Source organism: Bombina bombina, chromosome 11, assembly GCF_027579735.1.
Source record: "Bombina bombina isolate aBomBom1 chromosome 11, aBomBom1.pri, whole genome shotgun sequence".
Classification (NCBI taxonomy): Eukaryota; Metazoa; Chordata; class Amphibia; order Anura; family Bombinatoridae; genus Bombina; species Bombina bombina.
In genome coordinates, this window is record NC_069509.1 from 27151786 (window position 1) to 27173042 (window position 21257).

The window sequence follows — 21257 nt, forward strand, 5'->3', positions numbered from 1 at the left end:
TATAGTCATAGTCATACACTATTTATTTGTATATAAATCTTTCTTGACATTTAACATTCTGTGTTCTCTAATGTATTCTACAGACGTTAATAGTCACCATTTGTATCTCCTTTAGGATCCTCGGAATCGGTAAGAATTTACAAAAGTATGTATTTATAATCTTCTTCATTGATGTTTGAAAGTTTGTAATATTTTTTGCAGATTATTTTTTTTATAGTTCTTTATATTCTACATGATCATACGTCTTCACCAATCATAGCAAGCTTTCACATCACATGCTTCCCTATCAACAGAATATAATTATCTATATCTTCCACTCCTAAAAGCCACTGAGATTGCTGTGGGGAAACCAGGGACCTAAATATTAAGGGATTGAATTCCCTATCATCTGTGAGTTTAACTAAACTTAACTGAAAACAATAACAATAACATTTAACCTAAAATTAACAAACTGACACAAAGATTGGAAGTTTAAACACCCATTGATCATTATTTATTAAACAGCACAGGGCATATGACATAAACTTTTTAATTAAAAGATAAACCCAGGTGGCAGAAATCGGGTCCTAAGTATCTAACCAATGCTAAGAGGGTCAGGACCCAGGCCACCTGCATTCAGCTCCTGGCTTCCATGCTCTCTGACAGAACACACAAAGAGGAGCTCTTTGGCCCACCGCGTACTAAGGAAAAGCACCTGCAGTCCCCCACCTGGGGATGTCGCCCCTCCTACAATGGTTGTCACTCAAATCTCTCTGTCCATGGCCTGACCGCAGACAAGAGCCCAGCTAGGGTGCAATGTCAACCAAATAACTCCAAACTAGTAAGTCCCAGGGCAGCTAGTCATAGAACTTACAGGAGAGAAAAAATACTGTCCAATGACTTACAGAACCCTCAGACTCCAGACACACTAAAGAGTCCCTCGGGAAGTCTTAGCCGAATGCCACCCCTTTATCAACAACAAAAACTAGGAGGGAGGATGGGAAGTTTGTTAAATCCAGAAGAACAGAGGTGGCTTCTTCCTATAAAGTAAAAGAAACTCCACCTTTCCACTTAGCAACAAAGTTGCAACACACACATGTTCAGATCCTAAGGGCATTAACCCATAGGTGCGTTCCATGCTAGGAGGCCCTGCACTTTCTTTCTGTCACTGTGTGTTTACTTATACAAACCAAAAGAAAAAGTGCCACCCTTTAAAAAAGGCAAATAAAGAATAAATAAAAACAAACAGAACAGGCAGCTATCATAAAAAATAATCAAAAAGTATAAAATAAGCAACATAAGTATATTATATATTATGTATTATAAAGATGATTCTTTCCACACACCATACACAATGATGTAAAAAACTACATTAAAAAAATCATATTCAAATTATCCACAGAGAACAAAGAAATATACAAGGAAAATACAAAAAAGAATTCTCAAGAGTAAAAAAACAAAGAAACAGATACTTGACCTTCAAACCAAGAAAGTAATAACCCAATCTGTGTTAAATCCGGCCAGACTTTGTCCTTCTAAAGTGTCTCTCTGAGATGCCCCTTCCTCAGATATTCTGTATTGTATTAACTGTGCCCCCCTTTAATAGTGATGTGCAATTTACCGGCCCTCTAACAATAAAGCATAGTAATAATCATTTTGAATCTATCTAAATTACAGTCTATTAAAGATAGTGTTGCTAATACATCTGATCTCTCCCCATAGACATGCCGTAAGGTTGTTGTTGGGATCTTTTCAAGGTCGTCAGGAACTGATTACAATTGGTTGACAACACACCTGAAATCTGAGGCTTTTCAGAATCTAGTGGAGGATGTCAAACCCTTTTTTATCTCTAACAGCAATGGCAAGGAGTTCCGAAATAGAGTTGCTGAGTGTAACTTCTGTATTTTGTATCACACCAAGAAACGCGGCAGAGTCAATGTGACTGATGTTACAGACTCATTGTATGATTATGAGTTGAACTATATGTCTGATATTCTGGGTAAGTGACATATATATGTATAGAATTAATTTATAGAGAAATTGAACACATTTTCTAAGCATAGTATTGAAGTAATTCCCCGTCTCCCTATAGTCATCTGTGCCACCATGTTGAAATCTGTCTTTCACAACATTCCAGCGCTGAGGTGTTTGCACATGAGCAGTAACTCTCCTTTAGATACCTGCAGTGTAACCTAAGTTCCAAAATAGCAGCACCTATGATTAGAAGAAGGTGCATGACAAGTATTTAGTGTTTAAAGTCCCTGTAAAAAAAGATATTAATTAATTTTGGGTTAATGGGACAATACTTAAAAGATTTTCTCTGTTCTCTAAAAGAGAATGTCTCAAACGGCATTACAGTCAGTTGAACAAATCACACGCTCTCTGTTAGTTTCACCTTAGAGTGAATGTAAACTTGAGCTTATTAGCTCTAGTCAGTCATACGATAGAAGTTAAAAAATGAATGAGACTTTCATTCATGAAATGTTTAGTATATATTTATCTTCAGAGATATTTAACATGAAACGCTATACGGATAAGCACTGTTCCACCGGTCGCCATATTCAGCAATTGATTAACAGATGACTCATCTGCAATCAACTAATCGTTTCCCCCTGAGCCTTGACGTTTGTGCAAAGGGGCTGGGAAACAACGATTAGTATAGCGTTTCACTTTACATTTAAACAGCTTTTACATTTTTGTTACATATATTTAACGTGTTTAAATGCTCTTCTTTCATATACAGAATAGAAAATAAAATGAATATTTTTAGTATATTTTATAGGTGACAGACCAATCTACTCTCTAATAGATGTCTATGAAACGGCCTCCCAAATCATAAATGAAAAACACAATTTATGCTTACCTGATAAATTTATTTCTCTTGTGGTGTATCCAGTCCACGGATCATCCATTACTTGTGGGATATTCTCATTCCCAACAGGAAGTTGCAAGAGGACACCCACAGCAGAGCTGTAATATAGCTCCTCCCCTAACTGTCATAGCCAGTCATTCGACCGAAAACAAGCCGGGAAAGGAGGAACCATAGGGTGCAGTGGTTACTGTAGTTTAAATTTAAAAATTACCTGCCTTAAAATGACAGGGCGGGCCGTGGACTGGATACACCACAAGAGAAATAAATTTATCAGGTAAGCATAAATTGTGTTTTCTCTTGTAAGGTGTATCCAGTCCACGGATCATCCATTACTTGTGGGATACCAATACCAAAGCTAAAGTACACGGATGAAGGGAGGGACAAGGCAGGAACTTAAATGGAAGGAACCATTGCCCGTAAAACCTTTCTCCCAAATATAGCCTCCGAAGAAGCAAAAGTATCAAATTTGTAAAATTTTGAAAAAATATGAAGCGAAGACCAAGTCGTCGCCTTGCAAATCTGATCAAAAAAAGCCTCATTTTTAAAGGCCCAAGTGGAAGCCACAGCTCTAGTGGAATGAGCTGTAATCCTTTCAGGAGGCTACTGTCCAGCAGTCTCATAGGCTAAGCAGATTAAGCTTCTTAGTCAAAAAGAAAAAGAGGTTGCCGAAGCCTTTTGACTTCTCCTCTGTCCAGAGTAGACAACAAACAAAGCAGATGTTTGACGAAAATCTTTAGTAGCTTGTAAGTAAAACTTTAAAGCACGGACCACGTCCAGATTGTTTAACACAAGGATGGAACAACAATCTCTTGATTGATATTCTTGTTAGATACCACCTTAGGTAAGAACCCAGGTTTGGTACGCAGGACTACCTTATCCGTATGAAAAATCAGATAAGGAGAATCACATTGTAAGGCAGATAGCTCAGAGACTCTACGAGCCGAGGAAATAGCTACCAAAAAAATAAAAAATAAAAAAAAGGACTTTCCAAGATAAAAGCTTGATATCTATGGAATGAAGAGGTTCAAACGGAACTCCTTGAAGAACCTTAAGAACCAAGTTTAAGCTCCATGGTGGAGCAACAGGTTTAAACACAGGCTTGATTCTAACTAAAGCCTGACAAAATGCCTGAACGTCTGGAACATCTGCCAGACGCTTAACTAGCTGACAATCCTTTTTCCAAACCTTCTTGGAGAAAAGATAATATCCTAGCAATCCTGACCTTACTCCATGAGTAACCCTTGGATTCACACCAATAAAGATATCTACGCCATACCTTATGGTAAATTTTCCTGGTGACAGGCTTTTGTGCCTGTCTTAAGGTATCAATAACTGACTCGGAGAAGCCATGCTTTGATAAAATCAAGCGTTCAATCTCCAGGCAGTCAGCCTCAGAGAAATTAGATTTGGATTGTTGAAAGGACCCTGAAGTAGAAGGTCCTGTTTCAGAGGCAGAGACCATGGGGGAAAGGATGACATGTCCACTAGATCTGCATACCAGGTCCTGCGTGGCCACGCAGGTGCTATCCGAATCACCGATGCTCTCTCCTGCTTGATCTTGGCAATCAGTCTAGGGAGCAGAGGAAACAGTGGAAACACATAAGCCAGGTTGAAAGACCAGGGCGCTGCTAGAGCATCTATCAGTGTCGCCTTGGGATCCCTGGACCTGGATCCGTAACACGGAAGTTTGGCGTTCTGGCGAGACGCCATGAGATCCAGTTCTGGTTTGCCCCAACGATGAATCAGTTGTGCAAATACCTCCGGGTGGAGTTCCCACTCTCCCGGATGAAAAGTCTGACGACTTAGAAAATCCGCCTCCCAGTGCTCTACACCTGGGATATGGATAGCTGATAGGTGGCAAGAGTGAATCTCTGCCCAGCGAATTATTTTTGAAACTTCTAACATCTCTAGGGAACTTCTCGTTCCCCCTTGATGGTTGATGTAAGCTACAGTCGTGATGTTGTCCGACTGAAATCTGATGTACCTCAGAGTTGCTAACTGAGGCCAAGCCTGAAGAGCCTTGAATATCGCTCTTAGTTCCAGAATATTTAATGGAAGGAGAGACTCCTCCTCAGTCCATGATCCCTAAGCCTTCAGGGAGTTCCAGACTGCACCCCAACCTAGAAGGCTGGCATCTGTCGTAACAATTGTCCAATCTGGCCTGCGAAAGGTCATACCTTTGGACAGATGGACCCGAGATAGCCACCAGAGAAGAGAATCCCTGGTCTCTTGGTCCAGATTCAGTTGAGGGGACAAATCTGTGTAATCCCCGTTCCACTGACTGAGCATGCATAGTTGCAGTGGTCTGAGATGTAAGCGTGCAAACGGCACTATGTCCATTGCCGCTACCATTAAGCCGATTACTTCCATACACTGAACCACCGAAGGGCGCGGAATGGAATGAAGAACCCGGCAGGAATTTAGAAGCTTTGATAACCTGGACTCCGTCAGGTGAATTTTCATTTCTACAGAATCTATCAGAGTCCCTAGAAAGGAAACTCTTGTGAGTGGGGATAGAGAACTCTTTTCCTCGTTCACTTTCCACCCATGCGACCTCAGAAATGCCAGTACTACGTCCGTATGAGACTTGGCAATTTGGAAGTTTGATGCCTGTATCAGGATGTCGTCTAAATAAGGGGCTACTGCTATGCCCCGCGGCCTTAGGACCGCCATAAGCGACCCTAGAACCTTTGTAAAGATTCTTGGGGCTGTAGCTAATCCCAAGGGAAGAGCTACAACTGGTAATGCCTGTCTTGAAAGGCAAACCTGAGAAACCGATGATGATCTTTGTGTATCGGAATGTGAAGAAAAGCATCCTTTAGATCCACTGTAGTCATATATTGACCCTCCTGGATCAGTGGTAGGATGGTACAAATACTTTCCATCTTGAACGACGGAACTTTGAGGAATTTGTTTAAGATCTTTAGTGCCAAAATTGGTCTGAAGGTTCCCTCTTTTTTGGGAACCACAAACAGATTTGAGTAAAAACCCTGTCCCTGTTCCTCCTTTGGAACTGGAGGGATCACTCCCATAACTAGGAGGTCTCGTACACAGTGTAAGAATGCCTCTCTCTTTATCTGGTGTGCAGATAATTGTGAAAGGTGAAATCTCCCTTTTGGGGGGGAAGCTTTGAAGTCCAGAAGATATCCCTGGGATATAATTTCCAACGCCCAGGGATCCTGAACATCTCTTGCCCACGCCTGGGCGAAGAGTGAAAGTCTGCCCCCTACTAGATCCGTTCCCGGATAGGGGGCCGTTCCTTCATGCTGTCTTAGAGGCAGCAGCAGGCATTTTTACCTGCTTATCTTTTTTACAGGTCAGTTTTGGTCTCCAGACCGTCTTGGATTGAGCAAAAGTTCCCGCTTGTTTATTATTAGAGGAAGTTGATGCCGCACCTGCCTTGAAGTTTTGAAAGGCACGAAAATTAGACTGTTTGGCCCTAGATTTGGACCTGTCCTGAGGAAGGGCATGACCTTTTCCTCCAGTGATATCAGCAATAATCTCCTTCAACCAGGCCGAATAGGGTCTGCCCCTTGAAGGGAATGTTAAGTAGCTTAGATTTTGAAGTCACGTCAGCTGACCATGATCTAAGCCATAGTGCTCTGCGCGCCTGTATAGCAAAACCAGAATTCTTAGCTGTTAGTTTAGTCAAATGAACAATGGCATCAGAATAAAAGAATTGGCTAGCTTAAGTGCTCTAAGTTTGCCAAGTATGTTATCCAATGGAGTCGCTACCTGTAAAGCCTCTTCCAGAGACTCAAACCAGTACGCCGCAGCAGCAGTGACAGGGGCAATGCATGCAAGGGGCTGTAGGATAAAACCTTGTTGAATAAATATTTTCTTAAGGTAACCTCTAATTTTTTATCCATTGGATCTAAAAAAAGCACAACTGTCCTTGACAGGGATAGTAGTACGCTTTACTAGAGTAGAAACTGCTCCCTCCACCTTAGGGACTGTCTGCCATAAGTCCCATGTGGTGGCGTCTATTGGAAACATTTTTCTAAAAATAGGAGGGGAAGAGAACGGCACACCTGGTCTATCCCATTCCTTATTAACAATTTCTGTAAACCTTTTAGGTATTTGGAAAAACATCAGTACACACCGGCACTGCAAAGTATTTATCCAGTCTACACAATTTCTCTGGCACTGCAATGGTATCACAGTCATTCAGAGCAGCTAAAACCTCCCTAAGCAACACGCGGAGTTGTTCAAGCTTAAATTTAAATGTAGAAATATTAGAATCAGGTATCTTTCCTGAGTCATTAACATCACCCACTGATTGAAGCTCTCTTTCCTCAGCTTCTGCATATTGTGAGGCAGTATGGTTCTTAAAGCGTCAGTATTCTCTGCATTTTGTCTCACCCCAGAGCTATCTCGCTTACCTCTAAGTTCAGGTAGTCTGGCTAATACCGCTGACAGTGTATTATCCATGACTGCCGCCATGTCTTGTAAAGTAAACGCTATGGGCGCCCTAGATGTACTTGGCGCCATTTGAGCGTGAGTCCCTTAAGTGGGAGTCAAAGGGTCTGACACGTGGGGAAAGTTAGTCGGCATAACTTCCCCCTCGTCAGATTCCTCTGGTGATAAATTTTTTAAAGACAGAAAATGATCTTTATTGCATAAAATGAAATCAGTACATTTGGTACACATTCTAAGAGGTGATTCCACCATGGCTTTTAAACATAATAAACAAGGAGTTTCTTCTATGTCAGACATGTTTATACAGACTAGCAATGAGACTAGCAAGCTTGGAAAACACTTTAAATCAAGTTAACAAGCAAATATAAAAAACGGTATTGTGCCTTTAAGAGAAACAAATTTTGTCAGAATTTGAAAAACAGTGAAAAAATGCAGTAAATCAAACGAAATTTTTACAGTGTGTATAATAGGCTAACAGAGCATTGCACCCACTTGCAAATGGATGATTAACCCCTTAGTTCAAAAAACGGATTAAAAAAAATGAAATAGACGTTTTTTAACAGTCACAACCAACTGCCACAGCAAGCTGTGGCCCTACCTTCCCCAATAAACGACTTTGGAAAGCCTTTGGGCCCTTTACAGATGTCCTATAGCATTCAGAGGGCCTTTGAGGGAAGCTGGATGTCACAGTTTGTAATTTTAACTGCACCAACTGTAACTTTTATAATACAACAGTGGAAAGCCTCAGGAAACTGTTTCTAGTCAAAATTTAAGCCAGCCATGTGGAAAAAACTAGGCCCCAATAAAGTTTTATCACCAAAGCATATATAAAAACGATTAAACATGCCAGCAAACGTTTTATATTGCAATATCATAAGGGTATTACCCCTGGGAGTAAGCATGATACCAGTCGTTATTAAATCACTGTATTCAGGCTTAACTTACATTAATCCGGTATCAGCAGCATTTTCTAGTGTTTTCCATCTCTAGAAAAAAATATAACTGCACATACCTGATAGCAGAATAAACTGCACGCCATTCTCTCGCTGAAGTTACCTCATCTGTGTAATCCCCTCAGACATATGTGAGAACAGCAATGGATCTTAGTTACAACCTGTTAAGATCATAGAAACCTCAGGCAGATTCTTCTTCTATTTACTGCCTGAGATAAAATAGCACAACTCCGGTACTATTTAAAAATAACAAACTTTTGATTGAAGAAAATAAACTAGCTATATTTAACCACTCTCTCCTACAACGTCCTTGCTTGTTGAGAGTTGCAAGAGAATGACTGGGTATGACAGTTAGGGGAGGAGCTATATTACAGCTCTGCTGTGGGTGTCCTCTTGCAACTTCCTGTTGGGAATGAGAATATCCCACAAGTAATGGATGATCCGTGGACTGGATACACCTTACAAGAGAAACAAAACTTTTAGTGCGCATGAAGCATAAGTACGTATGCGTCATGCACTTTCTATTAAAACATTGCACCTGCTCCGAGATCAGGCACTGTTTGAATGTAGGTGCACAAGAAATATCTGCATATGCTCCATGCATAGTAAAGCTGCCACTGAAACAGTCATAGCATTTACTAGAAGCATTTTGCTCATGTATATGGGGGGAAAAGTTTTTTTTCACAATACATCCATGTTTGTTTTAATTTTGAGTTTAAAGGGACACTAAACCCAATTGTTTTCTTTCATGATTCAGATAGAGCAGCAATTGTAAGAAACTTTCTAATTTACTCCAATTATCAATTTTTCTTCGTTCTCTTGCTATCTTTATTTAAAAAGCAGGAATGTAAACCTTAAGAGCCAGCCCATTTTTGGTTGAGATCCTGGGTTATGTTTGCTTATTGGTTAGCTGAACGTAGTCACCAATAAGCAAGCGCTATCCAGGGTGCTGAACCTAAAATGGGCTGAATCATTAAAGATAACATTTTGGGTTTAGTACCCCTTTAATTCACAAATTTTACGATGTTTACAAACAAAACATTTTTAATAATTTATACAGCGGCAATCACATAATAATGTATTTTTATTGTCAACAGGAAAAAGAAACGTTATTGTGGTTGTAGATGATCTGCAGGAGAGTAGCGCCGCAGAGAAAAACAGGATCCTGAAGAGTCAGACCAGCATCACGGAACTGGCTGCAGATATTATCCTGTTCACCGATAAGGAGAGGGACCCTAATTACAGGGAACCATTACCAACCCCAGAAGATAAAGAGGGTTTGCAAAAAAAGTTGCTGATACTTAAAGAGTTGTTAGAAAAGGGTAAATATACAGAATCCTAATGATGTGCTCTCACTGGAATCAAAGTAAATACAGTACCTAGGTGCCAAGCAAAATCATTATTAACAACAAAAAAGTAAATACAGTACCTACGTGCCAAGCAAAATCATTATTAACAACAAAAAAGTAAATACAGTACCTAGGTGCCAAGCAAAATCATTATTAACAACAAAAAAGTAAATACAGTACCTAGGTGCAAAGCAAAATCATCATTAACAACAAAAAAGTAAATACAGTACCTAGGTGCCAAGCAAAATCATTATTAACAACAAAAAAGTAAATACAGTACCTAGGTGCCAAGCAAAATCATCATTAACAACAAAAAAGTAAATACAGTACCTAGGTGCCAAGCAAAATCATTATTAACAACAAAAAAGTAAATACAGTACCTAGGTGCCAAGCAAAATCATTATTAACAACAAAAAAGTAAATACAGTACCTAGGTGCCAAGCAAAATCATCATTAACAACAAAAAAGTAAATACAGTACCTAGGTGCCAAGCAAAATCATCATTAACAACAAAAAAGTAAATACAGTACCTAGGTGCCAAGCAAAATCATTATTAACAACAAAAAAGTAAATACAGTACCTAGGTGCCAAGCAAAATCATTATTAACAACAAAAAAGTAAATACAGTACCTAGGTGCCAAGCAAAATCATCATTAACAACAAAAAAGTAAATACAGTACCTAGGTGCCAAGCAAAATCATCATTAACAACAAAAACGTAAATACAGTACCTAGGTGCAAAGCAAAATCATTATTAACAACAACAAAGTAAATACAGTACCTAGGTGCCAAGCAAAATCATCATTAACAACAAAAAAGTAAATACAGTACCTAGGTGCCAAGCAAAATCATCATTAGCAACAAAAAAGTAAATACAGTACCTAGGTGCCAAGCAAAATCATTATTAACAACAAAAAAGTAAATACAGTACCTAGGTGCCAAGCAAAATCATCATTAACAACAAAAAAGTAAATACAGTACCTAGATGCAAAGCAAAATCATTATTAACAACAAAAAAGTAAATACAGTACCTAGGTGCAAAGCAAAATCATTATTAACAACAAAAAAGTAAAAAAAAAAAGTCAATCAAAAGACGTTTAACAACATTTTCTATAAAAATATATATATATTAATAACTGTAACCTTTAAACACTGCATAACATTTTGGTACCTAATTCCGTTATCCCTTATTTATGTATTTATTTACTGTAAAGTGACATTTAAAAGCTGATGTTAAAATTATATACAACATTTCATACAACATTTCTTTAAATTCATCAGAAAAAAAAGAAATCTGCTGTTTATTTTTACCATTTGTGTGTTAATGATGAAGTTTTACTTCATTTAATGTCCCTTTAACTAAAATAGTAAGCTTTCTGGATGCCTGTTATAATAATTACTACACACAATTATCAAAATCTCTATCAGGCCAGTGTAGATAGCATTGTTCTCACTCCCGTGGAGTTATTTATGAGTCAGCACTGACGGGCTAAAATGCAAGTCTGTCAAAAGAACTGAGATAAAGGGCAGTCTGCAGAGGCTTAGATACCAGATAATCACAGAGGTAAACATATTTATACAACAGTGTAGGTTATACAAAACTGGGGGATGGGTAATAAAGGGATTATCTATCTTTTTAAACAATAGCAATTCTGGAGTATACTGTCCTTTTTAAGGGACGCTAAAGTAAAAATGAAACTTTCATGATTTAGATAGCGCATGCCATTTTAAGAGACTTTCCAATTTATTTCCTTTATCAAAATTGTGTATATTATTTCTATGTGCACATTTTCTGAAGCACCAGCTATTACTGAGCATGTGCAAGAGCTCACAGTTTATATGAGCCTGTGATTGGCTGATGGCTGTCACACTATACAGGGGGTCAGAAAATTAAAGTTAAAGCAACATGAAACCCAAATGTTTATCTCATGATTCAGATAGAACATACAACATTTCTTTAAGTTTATATATATAAAAGAAAACCTTAAAATTCATCAGGAAAAAAAATCTACTGTTTATTTATATTATTTGTGTGTTAATTATGAAATTTTACTTAATCTGATGTCCCTTTAACTAAATTAGTAAGCTTTATTGATGTGATGTTTTTGGGGATCAAACTCTACTTTTTTAAACAAGAGAAGAAGTTTCACCCTGAAATATGACATAAATAAAATGTATAGCTATGATATAAATATATACACACAGACATATATCAATACATATATTCTGTATTTATTTCTTATCAGTTATTTGTAGAGCGCCAACTGTACTCTATTATTATGAATCTAGGAGAATAACGCTAATGGGATTATACAGGGAGTGCAGAATTATTAGGCAAGTTGTATTTTTGAGGATTAATTTTATTATTGAACAACAACCATGTTCTCAATGAACCCAAAAAACTCATTAATATCAAAGCTGAATATTTTTTGAAGTAGTTTTTAGTTTGGTTTTAGTTTTAGCTATTTTAGGGGGATATCTGTGTGTGCAGGTGACTATTACTGTGCATAATTATTAGGCAACTTAACAAAAAACAAATATATACCCATTTCAATTATTTATTTTTACCAGTGAAACCAATATAACATCTCAACATTCACAAATATACATTTCTGACATTCAAAAACAAAACAAAAACAAATCAGTGACCAATATAGCCACCTTTCTTTGCAAGGACACTCAAAAGCCTGCCATCCATGGATTCTGTCAGTGTTTTGATCTGTTCACCATCAACATTGCGTGCAGCAGCAACCACAGCCTCCCAGACACTGTTCAGAGAGGTGTACTGTTTCCCTCCTTGTAAATCTCACATTTGATAATGGACCACAGGTTCTCAATGGGGTTCAGATCAGGTGAACAAGGAGGCCATGTCATTAGATTTTCTTCTTTTATACCCTTTCTTGCCAGCCACGCTGTGGAGTACTTGGACGCGTGTGATGGAGCATTGTCCTGCATGAAAATCATGTTTTTCTTGAAGGATGCAGACTTCTTCCTGTACCACTGCTTGAAGAAGGTGTCTTCCAGAAACTGGCAGTAGGACTGGGAGTTGAGCTTGACTCCATCCTCAACCCGAAAAGGCCCCACAAGCTCATCTTTGATGATACCAGCCCAAACCAGTACTCCACCTCCACCTTGCTGGCGTCTGAGTCGGACTGGAGCTCTCTGCCCTTTACCAATCCAGCCACGGGCCCATCCATCTGGCCCATCAAGACTCACTCTCATTTCATCAGTCCATAAAACCTTAGAAAAATCAGTCTTGAGATATTTCTTGGCCCAGTCTTGACGTTTCAGCTTGTGTCTTGTTCAGTGGTGGTCGTCTTTCAGCCTTTCTTACCTTGGCCATGTCTCTGAGTATTGCACACCTTGTGCTTTTGGGCACTCCAGTGATGTTGCAGCTCTGAAATATGGCCAAACTGGTGGCAAGTGGCATCTTGGCAGCTGCACGCTTGACTTTTCTCAGTTCATGGGCAGTTATTTTGCGCCTTGGTTTTTCCACACGCTTCTTGCGACCCTGTTGACTATTTTGAATGAAACGCTTGATTGTTCGATGATCACGCTTCAGAAGCTTTGCAATTTTAAGAGTGCTGCATCCCTCTGCAAGATATCTCACTATTTTTTACTTTTCTGAGCCTGTCAAGTCCTTCTTTTGACCCATTTTGCCAAAGGAAAGGAAGTTGCCTAATAATTATGCACACCTGATATAGGGTGTTGATGTCATTAGACCACACCCCTTCTCATTACAGAGATGCACATCACCTAATATGCTTAATTGGTAGTAGGCTTTCGAGCCTATACAGCTTGGAGTAAGACAACATGCATAAAGAGGATGATGTGGTCAAAATACTCATTTGCCTAATAATTCTGCACTCCCTGTATGCAATATTTGTTAAAAACTATGTTGAATAAGGTCATCAAAATAAAGGTTTATTTGCAGCAAAGGATGCTAAAGATGTGGAGGAAAATGAAAGAACCGGAACAGACAGTACTGACCAGCAGAAAAGAACAGAACAAAGTGATCAAGGTCTGAAATCAATAAATGTCAAGTCAGATATATTGATAAGAATATAAATAATTATTCAATGAAACTGCCTGCATGCAGTGTACACTGTATATATATTTGCATACAAAGAAAGAAGCGCTCTACCAGAAACGAACAACAGCTCATCAGCTAGTTCAATGGCGATTTACCACCCGGAAGCAGCCTCTTTTAGACCAGTGTGCTTTCACAGAGGAAAACTTTCCTGAAGTATATCAGTCTGATCCCGCCAAGTAAGGTCAGTCCAGCCCCGAAATACCAGGCAATTCTCCTCTGAACAAGGAACATGACAACCCCAGACGATTGTTTCGGCCTCCTATGGCCTCATCAGTGAGGTGCAGCCACATCCCTCTAAGCACACTGGGCAAGGAGTCCACATCTGGTTTCCCCCATCACCCATAGGGAACCTTCCCCAGGGTCATATTAATTTGCATACAAAGAGAGAAGCGCTCTACTAGGAACGAACAACAGCTCATCAGCTAGTTCTATGGCGATTTACCACCCAGAAGCAGCCTCTTTTAGACCAGTGTGCTTTTCACAGAGGAAAACTTTCCTGAAGTATATCAGTCTGATCCTGCCAAGTAAGGTCAGTCTAGCCCCAAAATACCAGGCAATTCTCCTCTGAACAAGGAACATGACAACCCCAGACGATCGTTTTGGCCTCCTATGGGCCTCATCAGTGAGGTGCAGCCACATCCCTCTAATAGGCCGAAACGTACATCTGGGGTTTTGCCGTTTCTCTCGTTCAGAGAGAGATTGCCTGGTATTTTGGGGCTGGACTGCACTGTTAAGTCAGGATCAGACTGATATGCTACAGGAAAGTTCTTCACTGTGAAAGGCACATATTGAGCAAAAAGAGGCTGCTTCTAGGGTGGTAACTAGCCATAGAACAAGCTATTATGCTATTGTTCGTTCCCAGGTTGAGCGCTTCACTCTTTTAATTTATACAAATTATGACACTTAGTGAAGTCTCCCTAAGTGTGATGCGGGAATCCAGACGTGGACTCGTTGCTCAGTGTGCCTAGAGGGATATGGCTGCACCTTACTGACGAGGCCCACAATAGGCCGAAACGTACGTCTGGGGTTTTGCCGTTTCTCTCGTTCAGAGAGGGATGGTCTGGTATTTCGGGGCTGGACTGCACTGTTAAGTCAAGATCAGACTGATATGCTACAGGAAAGTTCTTCTCTGTGAAAGGCACATATTGAGCAAAAAGAGGCTGCTTCTAGGGTGGTAACTAGCCATAGAACAAGCTATTATGCTATTGTTCGTTCCCAGGTTGAGCGCGTCTCTCTTTTAATTTATATATATATATAAGGGGGGTTGATAGATGCCTGTTATGACGATTACTACACAAAATTATCAAAATCTCTATCAGGAGACACTGTAATCTAAACTTTTCTCCACTCTATAGAGAGGTAGTCCTATTAAAAGCCAAAGTATTGTAAACATTAAAGGGACATTAAACACTAAATAAATCATTGCTTGAAGGATGTATTCAGAGTAAAGATTAGCCTGAGAATAATTTGTATGTGCTTTAAAAAATTATATTAGTTGTTTAAATATTGAAAAAATAAAGGATACACTCTATTAAGTCCATAAAGCAGAGAGCTCTGCCATATTGTAACTTAGGTTACCTTTTCTGCTGAGGCCAATTAGGAATGGGGATAAATGACTTACTATAGTGTGCCAACAATGCACTTATATGTTTAATATGAGTTGGAAAGGCCACAATATTCAGAATTTAATTACAGGAAAGGACAACAAAATAAACAATGAGAGTATATTGCAGAGTTGATTAACTACATATGATTAAACAATTTATATTACTATCTTGAGGTGTTTAATGTCCCTTTAAATCCAAGATAAGAAAAAAAAGGATATATTATTTAAATAGAATTATGGTAAATTTAATATGTACTGTATAGAGACACATAAATGATTTGTGTACAAATCTCCCAGAGAAAAATATAATCATATAACGGTCATAAAAATAAAAAAACAAAGAGTAAAAACCCAAATATAGTCCCAATGGACTGTCACAAAAAGTGTAGGTAATCAATCCAGATCAAATATGCTAGAAGATCACACCAAAGGAACCAGAGAAAATAGGCTGAAAAGATAAAACACAAAACTCCAAACAGTACGTCCAACCTAGTACAAACAATAAGGAATCTTAATCACCAGATGTACTTCCTGTCAACGCGTTTCAACCTACAGGTCAAGACTTGGTTCCTTTGGTGTAATCTTCTAGTAATATTTGAGGTGGATTGATTACCTACACTTTTTGGGACAGTGCATTGGGAATTTATTGGGACTCTTTTTATTCAGTTTTTTTATTTTTATGACTGTTTAATAATTGTATTTCTCTGGGGGATTTGTGCACAAATCATGTATGTGTGTCTATAAAGATAAAATATATTGATTTATTTTATTATATATAAATAATATATTGTTTGTTTTATCTTATCTTGGATTTAATGTTTACAATACTTAGAGGCCCATTTATCAAGCTCCGGATGGAGATTGAGAGCCCGTGTTTCTGGCGAGTCTTCAGACTCACCAGAAACAGCAGTTATGAAGCAGCGGTCTAAAGACTGCTGTTCCATTACCCTGTCCGCCTGCTCTGATGAGGTGGACAGCAATTGCCAGAAATCAACCCGATGGAATACGATCGGGTTGATTGACACCTAGCGGCGTTGCACCAGCAGCTCTTGTGAGCTGCTGGTGCAATGCTGAATACGGAAAGCGTATTGCTCTCCGCATTCAGTGAGGTCTTGCGGACCTGATCCGCAGTGTTGGATCAGGTCCGCAAGACCTATGATAAATAGGCCTCTTAGGCTTTTAATAGTGCTACCTCTTTAGTGTGTTTTCTCTTGGTCTCATTTCACTTTCTTAGGAAGTTTTGAGGTTTAGCGTGTATTGTTCCACTTTGCGTTGTGATTTGCTCTAAAACCTTCGCTCCTTAAACTTGTTTCCAGTTGTCCATTTTACGTGCTGGATGGTATTTAATTGTTTGCAAACATATACTTTAACTTTATTTGTTATTTAACATATCTACTTTTGCCTGATAAATCCCCACCTATACTAAAAATATGAGTTCCAAACATATTCACTGTAGAAAACCTATCGGCCAGATTATGAGTTTTGCGGTAAGAGGGGTGAGGTGCTAACTTGCAAGTTATTGTCACCGCTTACTTACCTACAGGGATGGTATTACAGGTTTTCATAAACCCTGCATTTGTTAGGGAAAAATATTTTAATTCTGTATATATTTCTCATGTGTTATAATGGGCTGACGTGACATTTTTTAAACAGTTACATTTTTCTTGTCAGTCCAGCTATTTTCTGCTGTGTATGCAAAGTAAGTCCTTTCAGCTATAGTAACAACACCCAAAGTCTGTATGGACAAGATAAGAAGAGGACCACAAGGTGCTTACATGTGAAGATTCTTGGTTGGAAGCACAACACATGGGCTATAAAAGAGACACTGTTCCTATCTGAGGCTGCACGCCACACTCTGTATTACTGTAAAATGACCTGTTGTCATTTTGTTGTAATTTTGTTTAATTGTACAATTATAACCTTTTAAAATTTGGTCCAGTTGTCTTACGCTGATTTTTTCTTCAACACATTAAAAGACAAGAAGTGAGCGTAGAGCAAAATTGAGCTCCAATACCAGCGCTGCTTAAGTCAGAGATGAGCTGGTTGTACATGCTTGTGCACGATTTCCCCATAGACATCAATGGGGAGAGCCGGCTGAAAAAAAGCCTAACACCTGCAATAAAGCAGCGTAAAGCTCCGTAACGCAGCCCCATTGATTGCATCAGCCAATAGGATTTTTTCAACCTTAATTCCGATTGGCTGATAGAATTCTATCAGCCAATTGGAATCTAAGGGACACCATCTTGGATGACGTCACTTAAAGGAACCTTCATTTGTCGGGTAGTCGTGGGAAGAAGAGGATGCTCCGCGCCGGATGTCTTGAAGATGGACCCGCTCCACGCCGGATGGATGAAGATAGAAGATGCCGTCTGGATGAAGACTTCTGCCCTTCTGGAGGACCACTTCTCCCGGCTTGGATGAAGACTTCTCCCAGCTTTGTTGAGGACTTCTTGCCGCTTCACTGAGGACTTCTCCCGGCTTCGTTGAGGGTCTTCAAAACTAAGTGGATCTTCAAGGGTTAGTGTTAGTTTTTTTTAAGGGTTTATTTGGTGGGTTTTAGTTTTAGATTAGGGTTTGGGCAGCAATAGAGCTAAATGCCCTTTTAAGGGCAATGCCCATCCCAATGCCCTTTTCAGGGCAATGGGGAGCTTAGGTTTTTTTAGTTAGGGTTTTATCTGGGGGGTTTGGTTGTGTGGGTGGTGGGTTTTACTGTTGGGGGGTTGTTTGTATTTTTTTTTAACAGGTAAAAGATTTCTTTGGGGCAATGTCCCGCAAAAGGCCCTTTTAAGGGCTATTGGTAGTTTAGTTTAGGCTAGGGTTTTTTTTATTTTGGGGGGGCTTTTTTATTTTGATAGGTCTATTAGATTAGGTGTAATTAGTTTAAATATCTTTTAATTTGTTTTTTATTTTTGTGTATTTTGTTTTTTTTTGTTTTTTTTTATTTAGGTATTTGTATTTAATTTAGGTAATTGTATTTAATTTAGGTAATTTATTTAATTGTAGTGTAAGGTTAGGTGTTAGTGTAAGACAGGTTAGGTTTTATTTTACAGATAAATTTGTATTTATTTTAGCTAGGTAGTTATTAAATAGTTAATAACTATTTAGTAACTATTCTAGCTAGTTAAAATAAATACAAACTTGCCTGTAAAATAAAAATAAACCATAAGATAGATAAAATGTAACTATTAGTTATATTTTAGCTAGTTTAGAGTTTATTTTACAGGTAAGTATTTAGTTTTAAATAGGAATTATTTAGTTATTAATAGTAGGTTTTCTTTAGATTTATTTTAATTATATTTAAGTTAGTGGGTGTTAGGGTTTGGGTTAGACTTAGGTTTAGGGGTTAATAACTTTAGTATAGTGGCGGCAACATCTAGGTAGGTGGCGGCGATGTTAGGGACAGCAGATTAGGGGTTAATAATATTTAACTAGTGTTGCGATGCGGGAGTGCGGCGGTTTTGGGGTTAATATGTTTATTCTAGTGGCGGCGATGTCCGGAGCGGCAGATTAGGGGTTAATAATTTTATTTTAGTGAGATGCGGGAGGGCCTTGGTTTAGGGGTTAACAGGTAGTTTATGGGTGTTAGTGTACTTTTTAGCACTTTAGTTATGAGTTTTATGCTACAGCTTTGTAGTGTAAAACTCATAACTACTGACTTTAGAATGCGCTACGAATCTTGCGGGATAGGCTGTACCGCTCACTTTTTGGCCTAAAAAAAAACTTGTAATATTGGCGCTATGGAAGTCCCATTGAAAATAGACTTTACGCAAAGTGCGTAAGTTAATTTGCGGTACGGCCAAAAAAGTGTGCGGGACAGCTGTACCTACAAGACTCGCAATAGCAGCGGTAGTGAAAAAGCAGCGTTATGAGCCTTAACGCTGCTTTTTTACTCATAACGCAAAACTCGTAATCTAGCCGTATGTAAATAGTTAACATATAACCTTTCTTCAGATGTAAAAATTTAATGCATTTTAAATATGTGCTTAAGAGGAAAAAAGATACTTTAAATATATGCAATATTTGATTTTAAATACAAGTCTGAAAAACATCATTAAAAGTAAATACAAATAAATATATACTTGTTTATTTGCAGCAAAGAGTGAACAAGAAAGAACTGTAACTGACATTACTGACGAGCAGAAAGGAGCAGGAGAATGTGACAATGATCTGAAAACAACAAATGTCTAATCTGAGACACGGGCACACTCAAACTTGCCGGCTTTTTGAGCATTATTTTGCAATGTAGGTGTTTCTCCTTCACATCCATCATTCTACAGAGAGAGATAAAGAACTCTTGAGAAAAACAAATGTCTTTTTAAAAGGCTTTGAGGGACTTTGCAGTACTAATGAGATGTATAATATCCCCTCGCCAAAGCAGAGAGTTAACGATCATCAAACCCACAGCGAGACCATGGATACTATATATATTATTTAGTACTTGTGTGATTATCTTTAAAAATATAAAGGCTTATGACTGATTTTTTACAGATTTGATTTTGAATAAATGAAAATCAAGATGGTAAAATAAATATACCTAAAATGCAGTGTTAATTTTGACGGCAAGTTTCAATTTAGTCTTAGTTTTAGTCTTTTGACTAAAATGCCATCTTAGTTTTAGTCATATTTTAGTCATCTGAATTGTTTTAGTTTTAGTCGACTGAATCACCAGTACATTTTAGTCGACTAAATCTCCAGTAGATTTTAGTTGACTAAAATCTAAGGGGTTTAGTTAAAGTGTAATGCATTATTTAAGCATTTCTCTATCATTTGCAAACTGATTACATACTCCAGGAGTAAACATAACACCTGTTATTATTTATGGTATTAAGGTTTAAACATGCAATACAGACACAGATTTAGCCGTTGTGATATGTAACATCTTTATTAAACTTAAAGTGTCAGTAAACCATAAAAAAAATGTTATATAATTCTGCACATAGTGCAGAATTATATAACATTATAATAGCGCAAACATTGTAAAACCAAATTTCCCCTTTGAATTTAAAAAATAACTGCTGTTTTACAGACCCGCTCTCTGTGATCTTCTGAGCGGGTCTGTTTTTTTCAAACAGCGCATCGGGCCAGCTGTATAGTCACAGCCCGGCCCGACCGCGCCATTAAACACAGTGCAGCTCGCTCCTGCTGTCTGACAGAGCAGGAGCGAGCTGCACTTAGTGCTATGGCGCGGTCAGGCCAGGCTGTGACTATACAGCTGGCCCGATGCGCTGTTTGAAAAAAACAGAGCCGCTCAGAAGATCACAGAGAGCGGGTCTGTAAAACAGCAGTTATTTTTTAAATTCAAAGGGGAAATTTGGTTTTACAATGTTTGCGCTATTATAATGTTATATAATTCTGCACTATGTGCAGAATTATATAACATTTTTTTTATGGTTTACTGTCCCTTTAATATTAAATAAAACCAAGTTTCATAAACAAACAGAAGTGCAACTTTAAAATATAAAAAAAAAAAAACTGTATTGGCTATATTGAACATATTACCCAATATAAAAACTTTAACAGTTCTCTGTTAATAATTAAAACAAGTATCAAGAAACTCAACACAACAAAAAGTTTCTGCAGCTAGCATAGGCACAGCATAACTTAAACCATTATTCGTGGGTTATGCTTATTTCTATAGGAAGAATCAATTGATTGTTCACAGATTCAAAAACGTTTCGGCAACAATATTAGCACTGCTCTAGAACTTCCAAACTTATTATAAACTCCTGGAGTAAAGGTTTATTAACCTGTTTTCTTTTATGGTATTAAGGTTTGAACATGCAATACAGATTTAACTGTTGTGGTATATAACATGTCTTTATCTTAAAATTTAATAAAATGAAGTTTCGTAAATTTTACAAAAGAGCAGTAATCGGATATGGATTGATTATAACTTGCATAAAATGTTTTTGTCAGCAAATTTTGATTTAGTTTTAGTCATAGTCTTTTGACTAAAATGTCATTTTAGTTTTAGTCGTATTTTAGTC

At 38.2% G+C, this 21257-nt stretch overlaps 1 protein-coding gene across 2 annotated transcripts in view; it reads left to right on the plus strand.

Annotated features, from left to right (window-relative positions):
- The window catches only part of LOC128641822 (uncharacterized), a 196500-nt gene extending 176701 nt beyond the window's left edge, over positions 1 to 19799 (plus strand). For both annotated transcript variants that reach the window (XM_053694369.1, XM_053694370.1), the window contains 5 exons: positions 116 to 129; positions 1702 to 1978; positions 9321 to 9545; positions 13506 to 13592; positions 19364 to 19799. In XM_053694369.1, coding sequence (XP_053550344.1) covers positions 116 to 129; positions 1702 to 1978; positions 9321 to 9545; positions 13506 to 13592; positions 19364 to 19458 — 698 coding nt within the window. In that variant the 3' untranslated portion in view covers positions 19459 to 19799. The remainder of the gene's footprint in view (positions 1 to 115; positions 130 to 1701; positions 1979 to 9320; positions 9546 to 13505; positions 13593 to 19363) is intronic.
- The last annotated feature ends 1458 nt before the right edge of the window (positions 19800 to 21257 follow it).